This window comes from Festucalex cinctus, chromosome 10 (assembly GCF_051991245.1).
Source record: "Festucalex cinctus isolate MCC-2025b chromosome 10, RoL_Fcin_1.0, whole genome shotgun sequence".
Lineage (NCBI taxonomy): Eukaryota > Metazoa > Chordata > Actinopteri > Syngnathiformes > Syngnathidae > Festucalex > Festucalex cinctus.
This window is the reverse complement of record NC_135420.1, coordinates 27,093,541-27,114,973: the sequence shown is the minus strand read 5'-3', so window position 1 is coordinate 27,114,973 and position 21,433 is coordinate 27,093,541. Positions and strand designations below refer to the sequence as shown.

The following is a 21,433-nucleotide window of genomic DNA, read 5'->3' as shown; positions in this document are numbered from 1 at the left end:
ATGAAGGTCACGATACGATAATTATCACGATATTGTGGGGAGGCTGGCGATACAAAAAAAAGTCACAATATTGTGTAAAAAAATAAATATATATATATATTGTATTATATATATTGAGTTCCTCCACATATTGACTTGGTTCACAAGCATATTACATCATTCCCTTTCATCTGGCCATTAGCATGGATTTTAAACACAGAAGGGCCAAAACATGCCTTGATAAAATTAAACAGCACAAAAAAAAACCTAGCCACCAGAGGGTGATAGAACTGCACAAATTGAAAATCAACCTGACTTTTTTTGAACAGATGTGCTGCTTTTAACTCATTCACTCCCAGCAGAAGCAATTCCCTTCAACTGTTCTTTGCAGGTGAGAGGCTGCGTCAAAGACTTCTGTATGTTCTAGCATTAAAAAACGTCTAAATACGTCTTTGGGACACTTAAAACATTTAAAATAGAACGTATTTATACGTTTTTGGGAGTAAATGAGTAAATATAATGACATGATGCCAACGATATATTCTGACCCCCGCCCCCAATTTCCAACCTCCATTTTCCCTCCAGTGCAGTAGTACCTTGACGGGCGGCTGAGCAGCTTGTTCCTCCTGGATCTGCTTGCGGAAGACGGGGTCAAAGAGCAGCGGCGTGGCGCAGTAGTGGACCAGCCGGGACGACTGCTTCAGGGTTTCCAAGTCGGCCATCTGAGGAGGAGATTTGGAAAGGCGACGTCAAATTTTATGCTCACGGGCAACAGCGTTGGAAAGCTTTAATTGCGGCTTCACTGAGCTGCATCGATAAACAAAACATGAACGCACCGCGATGGGCATGTTGGACTGCGCCGACCGCTGCTGCCACGTCACAAACAGATTCTCAATCTTCATTTGCTTCTCCAGCTCTGTACACAAGAAACAACAATAGCAACAACGCAAAGACCTTAATGCAGAAGAGGATCAGGGCCAGTCGAGAGAGGGAGGAAAAAAAAAAAAAAAAAAAAAAAAAACATGGCAGGATTCTCACTTTAATTTCAGAATTCTGACTTCAAAGTGAGAATTCTCAATTTAAAGTCAGAATTCTGACAATAGAATTCTCACTTTAAAGACAGAATTCTGAGATGAAAGTGAGAATAGTCCGAATTCTGACTTTAAAGTCAGAATTCACTTTGACTTTAATCTCAGAATTCTCACTTATAAGTCAGAATCCTGAGAAAATAATTCTAAAGATGACTTTAAGTCAGAATTCTCACTTTAATTTCAGAATTCTGACTTTAAAGTCTGCTTTAAAGTGAGAATTCTGACTTGAAAGTGAGAATTCTGACTTTCAAGTCTCTGAGATTAAAGTGAGAATTCTGACTTTCAAGTCAGAATTAAAGTGAGAATTCTGCTAATGCTAACACTAGCTTAGCATTAACACTTCTGGGTCACTTCCTGTTGAAATTGGGTCACTTCGTGTTGAAACAGGTCACCTCCTGTTTAAACAGGTCACTTCCTGTTGATATTAAGTCACTTCCGGGTCACTTCCTGTTGATTTTAAGTCACTTCCTGTTGAAATCAGGTTAATTCCTGTTGAAATAGGGTCACTTCCTGTTGATATTAGGTCACTTCCGGGTCACTTCCTGTGGAAATTGGGTCACTTCCTGTTGAAATCAGGTGACTTCCAAGTCACTTCCTGTTCAGGTCGGGGCATATCCTGGCAAGGCGTACCTAATAAAGTCAGTCACAAAGTGAGAATTCTGATTTTGCAGTCAGAATCCTGCCAAACTTTTTTTTTTTTTTTTCCCTCTCTTCACTGGCCCTAATCGTCTTCCGTACTTTAACAACAATGATCTAAAAATGTGGACATCTAAATCAATAGGCCGTTGCATTCATGCTAATTTCTGTTCAACTTGTCCATGTTGTTTCACATTACATGTTAGCATTACGCTAGCGGACTCATACGTAAGAGCTCTCGATTCCAACCCGAGTCTGCCAACCTCTCCTCTCAGCCGCCTTGATGTCCAGGAGCTGCCCGCCGTGCCGGGCGACGGCGTCGCCGTCCGTGAGCGCCCTGATGGCGCACACGTCCCGCAGAGCCTCGTCGAAGGGCAGCAGCTCGGAGGGGAAGTGAAGCGGGGCCAGGCTGCGGCCCGAAGACGCCAGGCGACCCTGCTCTTTGCTGGCCAGGGGCGGGATGGCGCTGCGCAGAAGCGTGTCCGGCTCCATGGACGCGCCTAGGAAGGGGTTGGGGTCCTGGACGACGATGGGCGACAACCGCTCATGTTATTTCCCAATGTTGGCATACTGACATCAGATTTTTCAATACAGGAACCTTTACTGTCTTCAATGTCATGATGCATTTTTAAATCATTATCGATACACATGAACAACATTTAATGAATGCGCCTCACATTTAACATTATTTTTCACTTCATGTAACTGTAATGTACCATAAATGACATCATTTTAATGTCTAAACTTAGACTTAGACTTGACTTTATTGATCCCTTTGGGATGGCTCCCTCTGGGAAATTTACATTTCCAGCAGCAATGAGAACAGATAATAAAATAAAAAAATAATTCAATCAATCAATAAATAAGGTTATTACACCAGAGATTGAATTAATAATAATAATAATAATAATAATTCAATCAATCAATAAATAACGTTATTACACCAGAGATTGAATTAATAATAATAATAATTCAATCAATCAATAAATAACGTTATTACACCAGAGACTGAACTAATAATAATAACAATAATAATAATAATAATAAAAATCAAACTTCACCAATCAATAAATAAGGTTATTACACCGGAGATTGAATTAAATAAATGAAAATAAATACAGTACAGCACAGAAAAGTGCCATATTTGTGAAGTGAATTGCACTCTACACGTTAAGAGTGAATGAAATAAAAATACAATATAAAAAAATAAAAATAAATAAATAATAATAATAATAATGTAAAGATATATTTAAAACAAATAATATAAATAATAAGAATACTATTCAAGCACCGGTACACAAGGGAAAAAAAAAAGTGCTCATCTTCACTTCACATTTAATATTTATTCAAAAACATAATGAACAATATTTACATAAAATTTAATTTCTATACTAGTGCTGTCACTATCGGATATTTTTAGAATCAATTAATCTATCGACTAATCGGATTAGGTTTAATTTTGCATTAAAGTGTATTACAAAAGCATTTGTTGGTGTTTATTTCGTACTTTGTATTCATATAGTGACTTAAAAAAAATAAAGGATTAATGTACCATTTTCCCGGTTTGGTCATTGCTTTCCAAAGTAAAAATTGCAAAACACAGAAGATAAGTTTGATTAAACATGGAAGATAACCAGTCTTCGTTCATGATGAACTACAATAATCAGTGAACAAATGCTGTTGATATGCTGAAAGCAGAAGATTTGGACAATTTTCAATTAAAAAAAAAAGTCTCCAAACGATTACTTGATTATTAAAATAGTTGTCGATTAATTTGATAGTTGATTACTTGTCGATTCAACAAGTAATTTTGACAGCTCTATTCTATATAAATATGTAGAGTAGCATTTTTACATATTTAATGTCTACATAGCCCTCTAAATGTAATGTTTGATTCGGTTTCATTTGTTCTGGCCCCGCAAACGGAGCTGAGCAGGGAAGCAAGATGGTGACTTGAAATCCCCACGCTGGCTGTTTGTCGAGCAACTTTGGGGCGCGTTAGCTCAGCGGAGCAGCTCGGGGCCGACACGACAGAGCGCAGCGGCGGCGGCGGCGGTCCCGAGGCGAAAGGGGCCGGAGAGGCCCCGGCCGGCCGGCCGGTGCCCCCCCGCTCGTCCCCCCCCCCACCCCTTCCGCCTCCCGTCACGGCCGTGACAGATGAAGGCCGATTCAGGCAAATTTTCTGCCGCTCTGACTCTGCTTCCTGTCCGAGCTCGTTAGTGACGCGGCCGTGAAGGCCATCAGGGGGAAAGCGAAAGTTTTTTTGCGCTTGGTAATTGGCCGCGGGGGGCCACGCGGGGCGGGGCACTTAAAGGGCACTTTGTTGGAAGATGCTGCTCCAGTAAATCTCAAGTACTTAACTCACAACATGTTACACTTTATCTTGCTGCAAAAATGGATTCAGTTTGTTCCTCAAAATAAAAAAAAAAAAAAAAAATAAAAAAAAATAAAAAAAAAAAAAAAGTGTTGAAAAGTGAAATGCTCGTAATACTCTCCAGATTCACAGTGCTTTATATACATTTTGCAAGGCCCACAGAATATTGTGTTCTATTGTAATAAAAATTTGGAACCTACCAAATGAAAGATTCGAGTCTCTAAAAAGTATATTTCTACCTGTTTCCGTTTTGCAGACATTAGCATTAGAATATAGCTAAGTTTCATCATTCACAAATCTGTTTAGAAATGTGGGGAAAATCTGCTTGTTTTCAACATAGTCCTTGTTGATCTCTTATACTCTGTTGCCACTTTCTGGCAGTTTTTGTCATTACTACCATTGCTTCACCCGCTTTTTCTCTGCAGTTGCGAGGCTGCATCAAAGCCTTCTGTATGCTCGAGCATAAAACATAAACATAAAAAACGTATAAATACGTCTTTGGGACACTTAAAACATTTACGTTTTTGGGAGCAAGTGAGTTAAGTAGATCAGGGCTGAACTAATTCATCGACATTTAAAACTTGAAGTTGACGACTGCTTAATCATGGGGTTGACCTAATTTGTCGACCAGTCGATTTAACTACTACACATCTACGTGTAACGCTTGAAGTTGATTCGTTGCTGCTAATAACGTGTTAAACGCTGGTAATTTAGGGCACTTTTATTTAGGAGTGGGGAAAAAATGATTAATACGTCACCTCTTATATGCGATTATCTGAATTTTTTTTTTTTTTTTTTTTACAGTATTATATAGTACAAATTGACATTTCTGCTTATTTTTATACTTTCAAGGTTTTTCCTAGCTTTGTTGGAATTGTTCTCTCATTTGTAAAAATGCATCAGCACAGCACTGACAAGTTGTGTTTTGCGTTTGACTGCAGAAATATAAAAAAAAAAAAAAAAAAAAAATCAGCCCGTCGCCGCATATTTAATAATAAAAAAGCAGCGGATGTGTTTTTTTGCTGAGGCGCTCAGAAAAAGGGAAACGGACTTGAATGAAAGCTGAGCGTAAAAGCCGGAGCTGAAATCGATTGAATCTAAAGCAAATCTCAACGCAGCGTTTCTTTTTTGTGATGACTCGTCAAGGCAGCGGCGAGACATTTCCATATATGGACTCACTTCCTTGTCACTTCTCCTGTGTGTGATGCGGCGATGAAGCAAGCGAGACGAAACATGACAAACGCTCGAGATGCAAGCAACGATTGGGAAAGACGACCAACGTTATATGGAATCAAGGTTATTTTAGTTCACTAAAACTAATGGAAAAACTCAAATTAAAATAAAATAAACTATTTTGTTAATGAAATAAAACAAACAAAAATTATTAAAACAAACTACATTTTATGTAAAAAAAACAAAAAACAACTAAAACTAACTATAATTATAGGAAAAATGTCATTTGTTTTAGTCTTTGGTAATTAATTTAATGCATTAGCCTTTGGGGATGATTTTAAATAGATTTGTTTTGATATTAACCGTAATAAGGACATTTGAAAGGGTGTCACACAGAAGTGATGTCATCTAGATGTTTTTTTTTTTTTAAATATTGCGCACAAGTAATACACTTTTATATATATATATATATATATATATATATATATATATACATACACTAAAACTAAATAAAATTAAGCATTGATCAAATAACTAATAAATAAATTAATTTAATTAAATAAATAAACTAAAAAAAACTAACAGAGCCACCCTAAAAACTAATTAAAACTAACTAAATTGAAAAAAAAAAAAAACAAAAAAAAAAAATGAAATAAAAAGTAACTAAAATGAAAATTCCAAAACTATAATGCATGACTGACAAGCCGACTAAATTTCATGTCACAAGTTCAAACTTCAATATTTACATTCTGCATCTTTTAGGACTTGCTATTTTTTTTAGTTAAAGTGAGTTTATCAAAGGAGGACAAGGTTCGACTTCCCGGGGCCACAACAGCTGCGCACGTCGGTCCGCGGGGACCTGCCGCCTGGTGCGGCCCCCGCGAAGCAGATGCTGGCCCTTACAGGTCGCTTCCACCTCAGCTGGCAGGAAAGCGGCGGCAGATGTCCGGCGCGGTGACGTGAGCGAGCGAGCGAGCGAGCGGTCGCCACTTACCGCCCGCTTGGAATGGTCGTCGTGGAGCGGCGCGTCTGAGAAGCAGTGGTGGTGGAACAGGCCCATCTTCTGGCTGAGCAGGCAGTGCAGCACGTGGGCGCGGGCGTTCTGCCACCTGACCAGGCGCGCCAGCTCGCGGTTGAGCGAGGCGCCCAGGTCGACGGACCAGTTGTAGCTGTACAGCGTCACCTGCGGGGTGGAGTGACACGCAGCGCGTCAAGCCGACAGTCGGTTTCGGGTTTGTGATTCCGCTATTTTGCAGATTTTCTGACAACTCCATTTTCACCTGTTTCCAGTTTATTTTTGGTTTTATTCACCGTGGCAATGCTGAAAGCACATTTTGACACTTTTAAATACAAATACGTCATTAGCCATTAGTGTGAACATGTTGATTAGCTTATTGGTAAAACATCTGCCTTGCATTACCAAGGCCAGTCAATGCGCGGGTTCAAGACTTGCTTGGAGCAATCTTTTTTTTTTCTTTTTTTTTTAATAATATAAATTGACTTAACTATTACTACTACTACTACAATTACTAGTGATTAATAGTTAATTACATTCACAGAATTTCTTTCTATTTCCTTCATTAGCATTCAGCTATTAGTATTCAGCTTTCAGCATTCCCGCGCAATTTCTTCAGAAATTGCACTTAGTCTAGTTTTTTTTTTCGTAAAAAAAAATATAGATATTTTTTTTAAGTCTAGTTTATTTATTCACTCACACCTACTTCTTGTTATTATTTATTGACGAAAATTTTAATTTCTTGTATACTTATAATTGTTTTTGATTTACTTATCTTTTTCTTTACTGCGTGACCGATTTCTGCTCCAAGTGCACCACTTCATATACAACAATAGTTTGTTTTAAAATACTTTGTAAAAAAAAAAAGTTGAGTTAATTCACACCAGTTGGCAGCACGTTATTTAGTTTCACATTAAATTTAGTTTGGTTTTGAACATATAAACATAAACACATGACAAGTGTAGAAAAATTAGTTGAAATAAAAAAAATGTAAGTAAGAAAGGGGGAAAAATTGTCAAAAAGAACAACACGAGTTATTTCAGTTCATCCACTTCTTGTTCAGATTATTGAATGTCAAATCCTGTTTAATCCTGCTTTTTACGCCTACAGAAAACAAAGGCTGTATGTTCTATAAGTAATTTAGATCTTCAGGCCCGACGGATTTTTTTTATTTATGTATATTGTGAGATGTTTAAGTTCATTAGGCATATTATGAATTCTTTTTCATCGCCGAAGAAATATTAATATGACAGCTGGTTCCCGCGGAGCCGTGAACGTCCTCCAAATAAATCCTTTTGTCTGTATTATGCTGCCCCCAGGTGGGCGAATATATAGTGACAGGGTTCCTCCAGGTTTGTTCAAGTTAAATTTCAGACTTTTAAATACTTATTTAAGACCATTTAGCCAAAAAAAATTAACACCTTTATTTACACATTAATTGACAAGGAAAAACACAATTTGTCAATCTGTGTTAAAATATTTCACAAACGCTTTTAACTTTTCCATCCAAATCACATGTCCAAACACCCTCCAACCTTTTTGTCCAGGATGCGGATGAAGAGGAACCTCTGGCGGGGAGCCGGCGCCGACGCCCAGCCTGCCGCCTGCTGCTGCTGCTGCTGCCCCGAGAGGCTGGAGCAGTCACCCTGCTGCTGCTGTTGCTGCTCAGAGGCCTCAAAGCGCTGGAGGCCCTTTTGAGCTGCACAAAGTCAGAAGGACAAAGGCAAGGGGGAGGAGTCGAGGACATTTCTGGAGGCGGTCATTCGACAACAACCGCATTTTATGCTCTGAGGACCATCACTGTGCAGATGGTATGCAAACGATAAACTACGCGGTACTTCCGGGTTGGCAGGAAAGTCATTGACAACCGCTGACGTGACCCTGACAAAAGCTCGAGTTTGGGGTTGCGCCACAAAATACGAATGAAATATGTGAAGGTGAAGAATAAAAAGTGCATCTTGAGCCTACATATTGTGATAGCGTATGAAATGCTGCCTGAAATAAATGAACAAATGAAATGAAAATGAAAAAAATAAAAAAATAAATCACTCAAAAACGGTTCACTCCTGGCTGTTTTACTGAATTTTGCAAGGCCCACAGAATATTGTGTTCTATTGCTATAAAAACATGGAACCAACCAAAAGAAAGATTAGAGTCTCTTCTTTCATCAGGAAAAAAAACCAAACATATTTTCTATCTTGTTTCCATTTTGCAGCAATTAGCATTAGAATATAGCTAAGTTTCATCATGGCCCTGGTTGATCTCTTACACTCTGCTGCCACCTGCTGGCCATTTTGTAATTACTACAATTTTTTTCATCCAGCCTCTGCAGTTGAGAGGCTGCATCAAAGCTTTCTGTATGCTTTAGCATAGAATACGTCTTTGGGCCACTTAATACATTTAAAATAGAACGTATTTATACGTTTTTGGGGAGAAAATGAGTGAAACGTATGCATGTGTACCATATATAATGAGAGTGCTATTGAAAATGTGCTTCGGCTTTGATTTGGAGTTGTTTTTCCACTTGTGTGATAGTTGTTAATGTAGAAGAAGTCATACTTACGTGTGAATTTATTAAGCGGCGCCGTGTTTTCCTCCTCTAAACTGTCATCTGCGGCCGACGCGAGATGGAAAGACGCAAGACGTGCGACAAGAGACAGAGAAGACACGGCTCAACGACAAGTCATGTTAAGACAACGCGTGTGTTAGACACACACACGCACACACACACGCACAAAACAAAGACATACAGGTGACGCCGATGGTGACAGCAGGACGAGTGGTTAAAGATGCGGCTCGGGTCGGTTGCGTTTACCTTGCTCGGTGCTGCAGCGCCACTGCTGAAAGTTCCTCGCGATGACGACGAAGCTGCGGGACGCCTCGGGAGGACGCCACAGGTCTTGCAGGGCGGACAACGGAACGAAGACGTCTCTCGATACAGGACAGCTGGAAGCGAGTTCATAATTCGTCCAGTGACCACGCTCGTATCTCAAAACACCTCAAATCATCTTTCCTCATTAAAATGATTTGAAATGTCATGAACTCATTCACTGGCAGCCATTTTCTCGGAAGCAACTCCATTCTCTCCTCGCTGTTTTAATGGATTTTGACTGATTTTGCAAGGCCCACAGAATATTGTGGTCTATTGCTATAAAAACATGGAACCTACCAAAAGACAGATTAGAGTCTCTTGTTTCATCAGGGAAAAAAAAGTATATTTCTAACTATTTCGGTTTTGCAACAATTAGCATTAGAATATAGCTACGTTTCACCATTATTCACAAATTGTTTAGAATTGTGAGGAAATCATTGTTTTAGCATGACCTTGTTTGATCTCTTATACTCTGCTGCCACCTGCTGGCAGTTTTTGTAATAACTACCATTGCTTCAACCGTTCTCTGCAGTAGAGAAACTGCATCAAAGCCTTCTGTATGCGCTAGCATTTAAAATCGGACACTTAAATATTTAAAATAGAACGTGTTTATATGTTTTTGCGAGCGAATGAGTTAAGTAGGTATGGGCTGAACTAATTCATCGACTAGTCGACTTTACTAGATTCGAGTCTTTAATAGATTAGAGTCTCTTCTTTCAGCAGGAAAAAAAAAACTATATTTCGATCTTTTTGTGTTTTGCAGCAATTAGCATTAGAATATTGCTACGTTTCATCATTATTCACAAATCTGTTTAGAATCGTGGGGGAAATCAGCTTGTTTTAACATGGCCCTGGTTGATCTCTTACACTCTGCTGCCATCTGCTGGCCGTTTGTATGTTCTAGCATAAAATTATATATATATATATATATATATATATATATATATATATATATATACACACACACGTCTTTGGCACATTGAAAACATTTAAAATAGAACGTATTTATGTGTTTTTTGGAGCAAATGAGTGAATATGTTCCAAAAAATGCTTTGGCGCCGCCCACTTTGCTGTGTGCGTTTTGGCGGCGACAAGCACTGACCTGGTCTTGACGAAGACCTTGACGCCGGTGTCGGCGGCCAGCGACGCCACCAGATTGACCAGCTCGGCCAGGATGGACGGCAGCAGGAAATGGGAGGCCACATCGGCCGAGCACTGCTGAATAGACGGGCAGCCTGTAACAATGCGGAAGGAAAACTACATGATTGGTTGCCGAATTTCAAAAGCGGATTCACGGAGATTGCGGCGTACCGAGCTCGGCCATGAAGGTGATCCAGGGCTGGCAGGTGAGCTGGTAGACGGGATGAAGAGCGCCCACGTCGCCCTCCTCCAGCTGGCACGCTTGCCTCCTGCAACAGAAAAAAAAAAAAAAAAAAAAAAAAAAAGTGGACATTTTTCCACCAACTTACAACAGTAACAGAACCTTTTCCCTATAAAATTGGTCAATTTTCATTTGTTTATTGTATTTATAGCATTACAGATGCTCAATGCAGGAAATTGAATTTCGAATCACTACTGCCACGTGTGGCCGAAAAGTGACACTGCACGCTCCCTTCTCCATGCGCAGACAGAGTGCGGGAAATATTCAAACCCGAATCCAGTCTGAAAACTATTGACCACAGGCTACCCATTGTGAACAGCTAAGGTGTTAATCTGCTAATTAGAAGATGTCTGAGTCGTAAATGGTCAAATAATAAAGGCTATTGTAAAGATATTTTGGGGCAAATTACTCCATAGAGCATGGGTGGATTCATTTATTGCAAACAGTTAAAAAAAATAAATGTTAATAAATAAATAAATAAATAAATAAAAACCATAGATTTGAAAAATTTTATTTATTATTAAATTTTTCTCAAGAAAACAATTATTACACTTAACTAATGCAAACAAACAGTAAATTAGTGTATATTTAGCATTTATTTATTTAATGACACTGTTTCATTGATTTATTGTAAACAATACAAGTAAAAAAAAATGTAAAACAAACTAATAGTAATTAAATATTTATTTATTAATTGATTATTTTAAATCTAAAAAAAACTAGTAAAGTCCATATTTACATTTACCATATACTGAATACATTTGATTAAATATTTGGTATAAGTATAAGTAATACACTTTCAAAAATGAGTAGGAATTACTACTAAAAGTATCACACATATTTTACATCCAGATCTTAATTATTTATTTATCCCCCCCCCCCAAAAAAAAAAAAAAAAAAAACTCAACTCAACTTCATTTATATAGCGCTTTCAAACAGCCTGAACTGTAAATCAAAAGCGCGCCTATTGTACGCACCTTTGTGCCTGTTCCAGCTCGCCGAGCTTCTCCTGCGACCACTGCTGCTTGACGCTGTCCGTCTTGTGCCGGCGCCGCGCCACGCGGCCCTCCTCGCCTCGCTCCGGCACGATGTCGTCCGTGGTTTTCGGGCTGCCCAGCTCCGACGAGTCGGGTTTGCTCTGCGGCCACAAACAACAGCGACGACGAGTTGTGGCGAGTGAGGAAATACAAATATTTTCATTACAGCGCTAAAATACATTTTTCAGGTACAGTTGTCCATTGCTAGATCATGCTTCAACTTATTGGAGGGTCAGCATATCGTGGAGAATTTTTTTTTTAATTGCCGTAAGATAGAACTCCGTGAAAACATGATAACCATTTATTGCTCATGAACTTGCTCATAATGCAAACATCTAACCAGTGAGGTTTTTGCACCAACCTACCAGAATGTCCCAGAAGCTGCGTCGCGTGCTCTTCCCGGTTGGCGTCGTGGACTCGGGCGTGCTGGTCCCCGTCATGCCGGCGCCGCCGCTGCCGGGATGCGCTAAAGTGATGGGCGACGGGCTGCTTCTGAACACCCGAGAGCCGCTACGCTGCCGGGGAGTGTCCTTCGCCTCGGGCAGACTCAACGCGCCTGAATATTGGAAATTAAAAACAAACTGGTATCGTAATGTCATTTGGACATACATATACACTAGGGATGTAACGATAAGGGCAATATCGTGATATTAAAACTGCCACAATATCGTCGTCATCATGTTCACGATATTTAAAAGCAACATATCAGTAAAAAAAAAAAAAAAAAAGTCAGGTTGATTTCCCTTTGTGCAATTCTAGCACCCCCTGGTGGCTAGTTTTTTAGTACAATTTAATTTTCGTTAGGGATGTTTTGGCCCTTCTAGGTTTGTTGTTAGAGATTGTAGGTGGTTGATATGCATTGATGTTGTCCAAAAGCAAAATATTGTGCTTTTTTTTTTAACAATATTGTGACTTTTTTTTTTTTTTTTTTAAATAATCGCCAACCTCCCCACAATATGCTAATTATCGTATAGTGGGCATCACATCGTGATAATATCATATCGTGATGTTTTGATATCGTTACATCCCTAATATACACGTGATGAAACAACATTTTTTGTGATGATGTCCCATGTACAGTTTGGTGTATTTTTGCATCATTTGGTGGGCGTCGGCAGAGTGTCACCTTTGGCGTGGTCCTTAAGGGGGACGTGTGCGTTGGCGTTGGCGCAGGGCAGGCAGAGCGGGTTGGGCAGCACCCGCAGCTCCATGAGCACGTCGCAGAGGGCGTGGCGCAGCGCCCCCTGCAGCTTGTCGGCCAGCTGCGCCGGGCTGACGTTGCCTTGCTCCCACACGTCGAAGCGCACCAGCAGTGGCGTTGACGCCGCCTCTAAATATTTATTCAAATCAAAGAACTCAAATCATACTTATTTTTTTTTCTAGTTTTTTTCAATAACAACCTTGAAAAAAAAAGAGGAAAATCAATTGGTCCTGTATATACCATTTTTTAAAATTTATTATTTAAATTATAATTTTTAATTAATAATTTGAAAACTGACATTTTTAGAAAAAATAGAAACTCAATGTTGTGTTTAACAGTAGGAACAAAAACCTAATTCACAAACGTTTTTTATTTTAAAGAAGGAAATTCCAATATAAGTTGCACATTTTTAAAGAAAATTAGTATGCAAATTATAAGTATTCCAAAAATAGAAACTTTGAATGTCATTTGATATTAAAAAAAAACTGTCGAAGTGTTTAAAAAAAAAAAAGAAAAAGAAAAGAAAAACTCATTTGACTCATTTACAAATGTTTTAAATACAATAAATTCGGATTCAAGGTTTTTTTTTTTTTAAGAAGAGAAATTTATTTTTGCAAATGTAAATTTAGATAAGTAAATTAAATAATTTATGAACATGTGTTTGAAGAAATACAAATTATTATTTTAAATTAATTGGTTTAAGAATTTTCAGTTTTTTTCACATTTTTTGAAGAGAAATGAATTAGGGTTTAATTTTAATATTTATATATGTTGATATATAGGATAAACTTTGCAAAAATATGTTTTAAATAAATGAATGAGTATGTCATTCACATATTTCTTTTATGTTTATAACAATTTTCACAGTCATTGGCTGGCCACCACTGTATTCAAGTGACAACTCTTATTGGTGAAATTAAGTCAAAAATAACAGTGAAATTACATACCTCATGACAACGATTGCATGATTAATATTGTAATGTAACTCTGAAGGACTAAGATGTAATCTGTTACATTTTGGATTTGGAAGCGATTCCGAAACGCGCTGCAACAGCAACGCCTCACCTCGGCTCCCGCCGTCGTTGGCCTTCACTCTCAGCACGGTAGTCAAGCGGTCAAAGTGTTCCGGCTGCAGCGGGGTGGAGCAGTTGTCCGTCTGTCTGCCGTAGTCCTGGGAGGCGGCCTGGAGGAGGTGCCCCGCGGCGTCCACGAACGTCAGAGTAATGCAGGCGATCCCTGCGAGGTGCGAGAGGGTGCGACGATGAAAATAGCATTTGTGGATTTTGGTTTTTTGACAGGCCGAAATTGCAAATTGACTCGGGTCCAACTAACTGCTTTGGGGCCTAAATAGGTTGCAAAAATGTATATTTTGTGTTATGTTGCACATCATATCATAGAATGAACTAAGATGAACCAGCACCAGAGAGGTAAGGTCACTGTGTAATTGTTATGTTTACCGTTCCAGTTTGTCAATTGTGTTAGCGCACCCCCCAGTGGTTAAGTTGTGTCGTTGCACCACCTAGTGGTTAACTCATTCACTCGTCGCCATTTTCACATTTCGCAATCCCGTTCGCTCCCGGCTGTTTTACTGGATTTTGACTGATTTTGCAAGGCCCACAGAATGTTGTGTTCTATTGCTATAAAAGCATGGAACCTATCAAAAGAAATATTAAAGTCTCTTCTTTCATCAGAAAAAAAAGTATGATTCTATCTGTTTCCGTTTTGCAGCAATTAGTATTAGAAGAGAGCAAAGTTTCATCCGTTTTCACAAATCTATTTAAAATTCTAAGTAATTTAGCTTTTTTTCTAGATGGCCCTGGTTGATCTCCTTTGCTCTGCTACCACCTGCGGGCGGTTTGTGTAATAACTACCATTTCTGCAACCGTTCTTTGCAGTTGAGAGGCTGCATCGTAGCTTTCTATATGCTCTAGCATAAAAAAACCCAAAACAAAACGTATAAATACGTCTTTGTGACACTTACATTTAAAAAAAAAAAAACGTATTTACACGTTATTGGGAGCAAATGAGTTAATGTTATTTGCGTGTGTGGAAATAGAAGAAGTAGTCAGAAACTGGAAGTAAGTGATCTCAATGAAACTAGCGGAACTTTTCCTTTCTCACAGTACTTTGTTCAAGCATCGTCTGTAAGTGATTTAAATGATTTAGATGTGTGCCAAATTGTAGATGTTTGTCAATTTAAAAATGCTAATGCTAATCGCGATCGCTAATTGTTAGCATATGCTAATTACGTTTGTTTTCCTATTATTATTTCTGTGTATGTCGCGCAAATGTCAATTGTATGTTTCTTGTTGCAGTTTCACAATATTAATAGACAACTTCACTGCGCACCTGGACTCCGTGGAGTTTGTTTATGAATGTTTAGCTGCTTGGATAAGCTAGCCCTTCGACTAGCAAGGCCTTGACAGTAATTGTTGCAAAAACATGTTTACTGAGTGAGCTTCATTTTAAGCGAATATGCTCTCATCGCCTGATTGACCAAAAGATTCCGAGGATGTCCCACAGAAATTCTGTTGACAATATACTGTAAATATCTTCGGGTCAATAACAGATCAAACCGTCACCCGCAATCGTCTTCGTACTGTTTGAGCTATCTATTTATCTCCAACAGGTGTACCTTTGCCTCCTGTCCCCTGACCTCCAGGCTTGTTGTAGAGGTAGATGTCCCCGTCCGCCACATCGGCGCTCGAGTGAAAGCAGTGCTGCAGAAAGGAGATGCACGGTGAAAATGTATGTTTTATGTATGCTGGGACGAATTGAGGAAGCCATCTTCTTTTCAAGGTGTAACCCGGAAGTAAACGGCTCTGGTCATGTGATCATTTATTCCAAACATGTGCAGATGCATCCATTTCATCCAAGCTATGTATTCTGGCAATATATACTGGAAATATTTTTGAAAGATTACCCAAGTAACATTTTACAGCCCTGTAAATCAAATTATTCTTGTCAATCACACTTGTGACCAGAGGGTTGAATTAACTCTTTCACTCCCAGCCATTTTCACTGAAGCAACTGAATTTGCAAGGCCAAGAGATATTGTGTTCTATTGCTATAAAAACATAGAACCTACCAAAAGAAAGATTAGTCTTCTTTCATCAGCGAAAAATAAAGTATATTTAAATCTGTTTCGGTTTTGCAGCAATTAGCATTAGAATATAGCTAAGTTTCATTATTATTCACAAACCTGTTGAAAACAATGGGGGAAAAGAGCTTGTTGTAACATGGCCCTGGCTGATCTATTATCCCCTGCTGCCACCTGCTGGCCATTTTTTGTAATAACTACCAATGCTTTAAGTGACCTCTTCAGGTCAGACGCTGCATCAAAACCTTCTGTATGCTCTAGTATAAAAAAACAAACAAACAAACAAATAAAAAACAAAAAAACGTGTAAATACGTTTTTGGGTCAAGGGCAATATTTAAAATAGAACGTATTTACGTTTTTGGGAGCAAATGAGTTAATATAACAAGTTGAGGTGTAGATCATATGCCATTCATCCTATCATTCATCAAGGTCATGGTAATCTTTACTTATTCAAAATGGAGAATGGGCATTATTATGAGGACACGTCTAAATTTCTGGACAGCGAGGACCACTGCTGCAGCCATCTACGGCAGGGGTTTGGGTACACAATTGTCCTTTTGGCGCCATTCCACTTTTGCAGAGCAAAAGAATTTGAGGCGTTACCTTGAAGTGGTGCGCCGTGTTGCTGTCCGTGTACTTGGGCACGTGCAGGAAGATGAGCAGGTTCTGGCGGAGGTAGTGCGACACGGCCGAAAGCCACGGCAGACAGAAGGCCGGGAGGCCGAAGGTCATCACCTCGCTGGAGGACGAGCCCGACGGCTGGATGAACTGAACAGAGCGGGTGATTGAGAAGGAGTTCATGTGATGAGTTCATGGAGTTCATGATATATCCTGTATTTATATAGTGCTTTTTCCTGAATTAAAACATAAGAGGCTGCCTTTAACTAAAAATATCACGATACTTGCGTAGACGTATCACTAAACTATCGGGAGACAAAAGTATCACGATTTATCGCGATATCGATATATCGTCACACTCCTAGTTTAGAACATTGCGAAAGGGGGCTTGCATAAAGAAGAAGTGAACCTCCACGTCGGCGGGTGTCAGCTTGCAGTTCCTGACGAGCATGACGGTGATGATGTCCAGCGTGGTTTCATCCAGACGTTTGCGCAGGACCTTGACCAGCTCGTCCGTGATCTCGGGACCTTTCGAGCGCAGGAAAACCCCATCAGCAGAATTTCTTTGACGTCAAGGCCATGTTTGAAAGATATCCCGCCGGTTACCTGCATTGCCCACGCCGTGCACCAGCAGCAGGATGTGCTTGTCCACCTGGCCCACTGGACGAGCACCCTCCAGAGATGACCTGGAACCCTGACAGCCCAAACAACAGACATCAGTACTGTTTTAAATGAGATAATTTAGGATTATCCATGCATCTAGTATACATGGATCTGGCAAAATAGTAAGGCAAGTTCTTTTTTGAAGGACCCCTTGAGATGTTCAAAATGACTGTTTCAACCCAAAATGGCAGACTTCCTGTGCATTCTTCTTTTAGGTCGACGCATAGCTACACTTACTGAATTTCATGCTGCTAATTGAAACTAGCTTTGAAGCTGATTAGCAAAAAAATCCCCAAGATTAATTCTTCTTTTTAGGACCCTTTGAAACAGGAAAAAAAAAAAAGAGCCGAAAGGTGCTGTTTCCAATCAAAATAGGAGACTTTCCATGTGTTTTATTTTTTGTGGGTCTATTTATGGTCTGGGGAAAAATCTATGAACCGTAAATCTATAAAAAATAAAATAAAATAGACTGTGTGGTTCAATTTTGTTGCAGTTATAGAAAATCTATATGACAGGTTTGTTTGGAAATGGCCAAAATGGCTGCCTCAAACATAATAAAATGAAATAATAAAAGACGTTTATATGACCAACATTTCATCATTTTAGTTAATAAGGTTCCTTCATCACCAAACGAGAAGCATTAAAAGGATCTTTGTGTAGTTTATCACTTTTTTACTCACGACTGCCACCTCTGGCCCAAAGTGTAACTGCAACATCTGTGTTCGGCTCGTTCATTGTGCACGATCTTAAAGTGATAGCCACAGTTGACAAACAAAGACATGACTTGAAATGAGGTCAGAAAAACTCCGCCCCCTCACGAAAGAAACTGTGGAGTGTGCGGACCCCCGCACACTCTACTATAAAGGGAAGATGAGTAAAACAGTCAGGGCTCTTTGTACTGACCTATGGAGCATGTATGATGTAGAAAAAGTTTTAAAATTACCTTTTTAAACGGCACAATGCACCTTTAAGATTTTTTTTTTTTTTTTTTTTAATAAACGTACCATGAGGTCTTCGGTGTACAGCGGCTCCTGACTTCTGGCCAGGCTGAGGGAGCGAGAGGTGTGGAGGCCGCCGTCCACGTCAGAGTATTTGCCTGCTTGAGACGTCTCGTAAAGTCTGCGTGGTGATCAAGAAAAACAAGACGTGAGCCACCGCCCAAAATGAAATGAGACGCTTCGGGAAAGGGCAACAGGTGACCAAAAGGAGAAGACGGTGTCACCGACCTGAGGTAGAAGACAGATTTGGTGGTACGCTCCTGGTAGACAAACATGTTCTTCCTGTTGACCACGCAGAAGGAGTTGAGCACGGAGCGCAAGGCCTGGATGGCTGAGATCATAAAATCGTATGCTTGAATTCTTGATTACAATGTCGCTTCAAAGCAAAATAGCAAACTTTCTTCCTCTTTTCTGCCGTGGCTTCTTGAGATGTTTTCGTGGGTCCACTTATGCTCGGCAAGTCTACCGAATTTTATGTTGCGAGGTGAAATTAGCTTCAGAATTTTTTTTTTTTGTCCATCTGTCTCGTAAACGGTATTTGGTCCAAATTTGGTAGCAATTGGACAACATCATCAAGACATGAATCTTTACAGTACTTGAAGAAATTATGAGTATTTGTGGGAATGGCATCTTGAGACCGGCAAATTTCATATTGTTCTGTGAAAGCTGCAAGAATAAGTTTATGGTTGAACTCAAAAACGTCAAAATGAGACACAAAATGCGACTTTAAAACAAAACGATAGCCCTTTTGTTTCTTTTCAGGCATGGCTTCTAAGAACTTTTTTTTTGGGTGACTCACGCTGGAGGTACATTTTCCAAATAATACACTACGAACATGTGAATCCTTTTTAAAACTCATTCACTGCCATTCATTTTAGGAAATGTTAAAATTTTCAATACTCACGTGATATTACATTCAATAATTATATATAAACCGAATCTACCAAATAACAGAATAGACTCCCTACTTTTTGCCCCGTCCCGTTCTTTTATAATTGACAGTAGAAAAATGTAGGTTTGCCAAAATACAGCCATTTCTCCCATGGACTCTGAAACTGTGTTTATTTGGTATAAAATGGGGCAATGATGTCATCTACCGGTGGTTGGGCATCAGTAAAGTTGTTTCCAAGTTTGATATTTACAGTGGAGCATAATCAGATTCGCCCCCATTTAGCACCGCTCTAAAAAATACAATTGACGAGTATACTTGTCAAAGGCAGTGAATGAGTTAAAAACCCTGAACTGCCAAAAAAAAAAACAAAAAAAAAAAAAAAAACTAAAATGGCCCCTTCCATACAAAATGCATCCATTTTGTGGTTCTCCTCATGATAGGCATTCTTACCTCTGGACACACCCATATTAGGTCCCATTTTGAGTCTTGGGTGTATGTGGATGACGGTACTCCACACCACGTCGCAGGCAAAGTGTCCTGGGATGAAATGCATGGTGGCAGCCAGGTAATCCCTGGCTTGGTAGCTCTCCTCGGCGTGGTAATCTGCGGTGCACGAACACGCGTGGGGACGCCGCTTACGACACGCTCACCCCGACATCAACGCACGGGGATGGCGGCCAACTGACCGTCGGACGTGTTGCGCCTCTGCCGGTACGCGGACTCGCTCTTCCAGATGTCCTCCTCGCTCTCGGCCACCAGCAGGGAGTTGCACACGTGGCTGTCGTGAAGGTCTTGCAGCAGCATGTGCTAAGAAGAGCGACGACGAGTGCTGTCACTATCGAATATTTTTGGAATCGATTCACCTATGGATTATTTAAATCGAGTAATCCGACTCATTTTAATTTTGCATTAAAGTGTATTTACAAAAACATTTTTTCCCACTGAATACTGTTTATTAACCAGTGATTGGTGTTTATTTCATACTTTGTATTCATATAGCATTTAAAATAAATAAATAAAAAAAAACAAAAAAAAAAAAAAAAAAAAAAAAAAACAGATGATTGCAAATGTCTGATTTTGATTAAACACAGAAGATAATCAGTTTTCTTTCATGAAGGACTACAGAAATTACTGTTGATATGCTGAATTCAGAGGATTTGGACAATTTTAACTCTTTTGCCGCCACACGTTATTAAAAAAAACCAAAAAAAACAACTTTGATATGACAAATGCTTTGATCATTCACGAAAAGAGATACATTGCTTCCATCTGCTGGTCATAGTTAGAATGTTTTTGATTCCACAACCCATTGACCGGGCAGCGCCGCACTTAAGACGTTGCACTGAGAAAAAAAAACTAAACTAAAAAAACGCAGTTGATGTCATTTAACGTTTATGGCGGCATACATCATGATTTTATTGGTCGTTATTAAACGTTTTTGGCAGTCAAAGAGTTAATTAAAAAATATCTTGATTATTATTAGCTCGGTTTTTTTTTATGCGCGTTTTTTTTTTTAATGCTAGAGCAGGGGTGGCCAAGTTCGGTTCTCAAGAGCCCCTATCCAATCTGTTTTCCATGTCTCCCTCCTTCAGCGCAGCTGAATCTAATGATCAGCTAATCAGCAAGCTTTGCAGAAGCCCGATAATGATCCTGATCATGAATCAGGGGCTCTCGAGGACCGAACTTGGCCACCCCTGTGCTAGCCTCTCAACTGCAAAGAACGGTTGCCGAAATGGTAGTTATTACTCAAACGGCCAGCAGGTGGCAGCAGAGTATAAGAGATCACCGAGGACCATGTTTAAACAAGCTGATTTCCCCACAATTCTAAATAAGACTTGTGAATAATGATGAAACTTATCTGCTCTATTCAAACGCTAATTGCTGCAAAACGGAAATAGATAGAAATATACTTTTAGCTTCCATGTTTTTATAGCAATAGAACACAATATTCTGTGGGCCTTGCAAAATCAGTCAAAATCCAGTAAAAACAGCCGGGAGTTAAGGGGGTTGCTTCTGTGAAAATGGCGGCGAGTGAACGCGTTAAAATAGTTGTCAATGAATTGAATAATTCTCACTAGCAGTTCGAGTGGCATGCGGATGTTACTTGTGCGTCGTTTCGCATCAAAAGCAGCAACATGCAGTTGCAAGCGCGTTCGAGTCGTTCTACAAAGCACATCAGTGGTAGTCGTCGTGCTGGAAGCGGCAGTCAAGTCGTGATTGTAGCAATGATATTATTCGTAGTGGTGCCATTACCTGGTTGACTTTGCGACAAAGCTCTCCAATCTTCCTCGCCACCATCTGGTGCAGTTGTAAATATTCCGGAAGCTCCTGCTTGTCTTCGCTGCTCTCCTGATCCTTGATGTTCATCTCCCGTTCCTCACTCACACTCCTGCACCACACAT

The 21,433-nt window shown here is 39.6% G+C and overlaps 1 protein-coding gene across 8 annotated transcripts in view; it reads right to left on the bottom strand.

Annotated features, from left to right (window-relative positions):
• szt2 (SZT2 subunit of KICSTOR complex) overlaps nucleotides 1–21,433 on the bottom strand; it is a 59,896-nt gene that overhangs the window by 9,749 nt on the left and 28,714 nt on the right. For 7 of the 8 annotated variants that reach the window (XR_013285215.1, XR_013285216.1, XM_077533262.1 and 4 more), the window contains 22 exons: nucleotides 21,285–21,420; nucleotides 19,718–19,838; nucleotides 19,482–19,634; nucleotides 18,368–18,470; nucleotides 18,146–18,260; nucleotides 17,085–17,172; nucleotides 16,888–17,006; nucleotides 16,464–16,628; nucleotides 15,395–15,479; nucleotides 13,825–13,995; nucleotides 12,685–12,888; nucleotides 11,924–12,114; nucleotides 11,499–11,659; nucleotides 10,452–10,549; nucleotides 10,243–10,375; nucleotides 9,084–9,214; nucleotides 8,832–8,879; nucleotides 7,804–7,967; nucleotides 6,248–6,436; nucleotides 1,970–2,225; nucleotides 816–895; nucleotides 576–701 (listed from right to left, as the gene is read on the bottom strand). Coding sequence is in view for 6 of the 8 variants with exons in the window: in XM_077533262.1 (XP_077389388.1) it covers nucleotides 576–701; nucleotides 816–895; nucleotides 1,970–2,225; nucleotides 6,248–6,436; nucleotides 7,804–7,967; nucleotides 8,832–8,879; nucleotides 9,084–9,214; nucleotides 10,243–10,375; nucleotides 10,452–10,549; nucleotides 11,499–11,659; nucleotides 11,924–12,114; nucleotides 12,685–12,888; nucleotides 13,825–13,995; nucleotides 15,395–15,479; nucleotides 16,464–16,628; nucleotides 16,888–17,006; nucleotides 17,085–17,172; nucleotides 18,146–18,260; nucleotides 18,368–18,470; nucleotides 19,482–19,634; nucleotides 19,718–19,838; nucleotides 21,285–21,420 (3,037 nt within the window). In the remaining 2 variants the exon portion in view is untranslated. The remainder of the gene's footprint in view (nucleotides 1–575; nucleotides 702–815; nucleotides 896–1,969; nucleotides 2,226–6,247; nucleotides 6,437–7,803; nucleotides 7,968–8,831; nucleotides 8,880–9,083; nucleotides 9,215–10,242; nucleotides 10,376–10,451; nucleotides 10,550–11,498; nucleotides 11,660–11,923; nucleotides 12,115–12,684; nucleotides 12,889–13,824; nucleotides 13,996–15,394; nucleotides 15,480–16,463; nucleotides 16,629–16,887; nucleotides 17,007–17,084; nucleotides 17,173–18,145; nucleotides 18,261–18,367; nucleotides 18,471–19,481; nucleotides 19,635–19,717; nucleotides 19,839–21,284; nucleotides 21,421–21,433) is intronic. The other variant, XM_077533266.1, reaches the window with a different exon arrangement.